Consider the following 564-nt stretch of genomic DNA (forward strand, 5'->3'; position numbering starts at 1 on the left):
GGCGCTGACACGAATGGGGCGCGGGGCAGAGCCATGGGGTACATTACCATCGGCCGCGGGTCTTTTCCTCTGGCCAGTGCACTGCTCTGCTAAGTCCGTCTGATTTTCTGAAACATCAGTCTTTTGAGCTACACAGTGAGTGTCCTCTGAGATTCCCTGAGAACCGACAAAAACCACGGTTTGGCAATTCCCGTTTACATCCAAGCTCTGGCGGCCGGCGGACTTGCAGACGGCTTTCCGTAGCCGGGGGGGTCTGAAGTAGAAGTCGGGCGAGCTTCCCTTCTCCACGGCTTGCCACTCGTACCTGCCTTCCAGCGGCCTGTGATTCTGGAAATCGAAATTCCACTTCCTCTGGTACGCCTCCTCCATCTCCTGCAGGTGTTTCTTGAACTCCCTGCTGAGCTCTTCGTGGTTCACCGGCCCGAAGAGGTTCCTGCACGCTGACGGCTTCGGGTACTCCGACTGCCTGGCCTCCATGCGCTCCAGGGTAGGGCTCCCATTAGAAATGCGGACGTTTGACATCTCCCCGCACCGTGTGGCTCCAGGCGGCGGTTGTTGCGCTCG

General features: G+C 58.9%; 1 protein-coding gene across 1 annotated transcript in view; it reads right to left on the reverse strand.

Moving 5' to 3' along the window:
- The window catches only part of CDKN1B (cyclin dependent kinase inhibitor 1B), a 1,776-nt gene extending 1,218 nt beyond the window's left edge, over positions 1-558 (reverse strand). Inside the window, exon 1 of the mRNA XM_008630815.2 lies at positions 48-558. Coding sequence (XP_008629037.1) covers positions 48-522 — 475 coding nt within the window. The 5' untranslated portion in view covers positions 523-558. The remainder of the gene's footprint in view (positions 1-47) is intronic.
- Positions 559-564: the final 6 nt, after the last annotated feature.

Source organism: Corvus brachyrhynchos, unplaced genomic scaffold, assembly GCF_000691975.1.
Source record: "Corvus brachyrhynchos isolate BGI_N302 unplaced genomic scaffold, ASM69197v1 scaffold523, whole genome shotgun sequence".
Classification (NCBI taxonomy): domain Eukaryota; kingdom Metazoa; phylum Chordata; class Aves; order Passeriformes; family Corvidae; genus Corvus; species Corvus brachyrhynchos.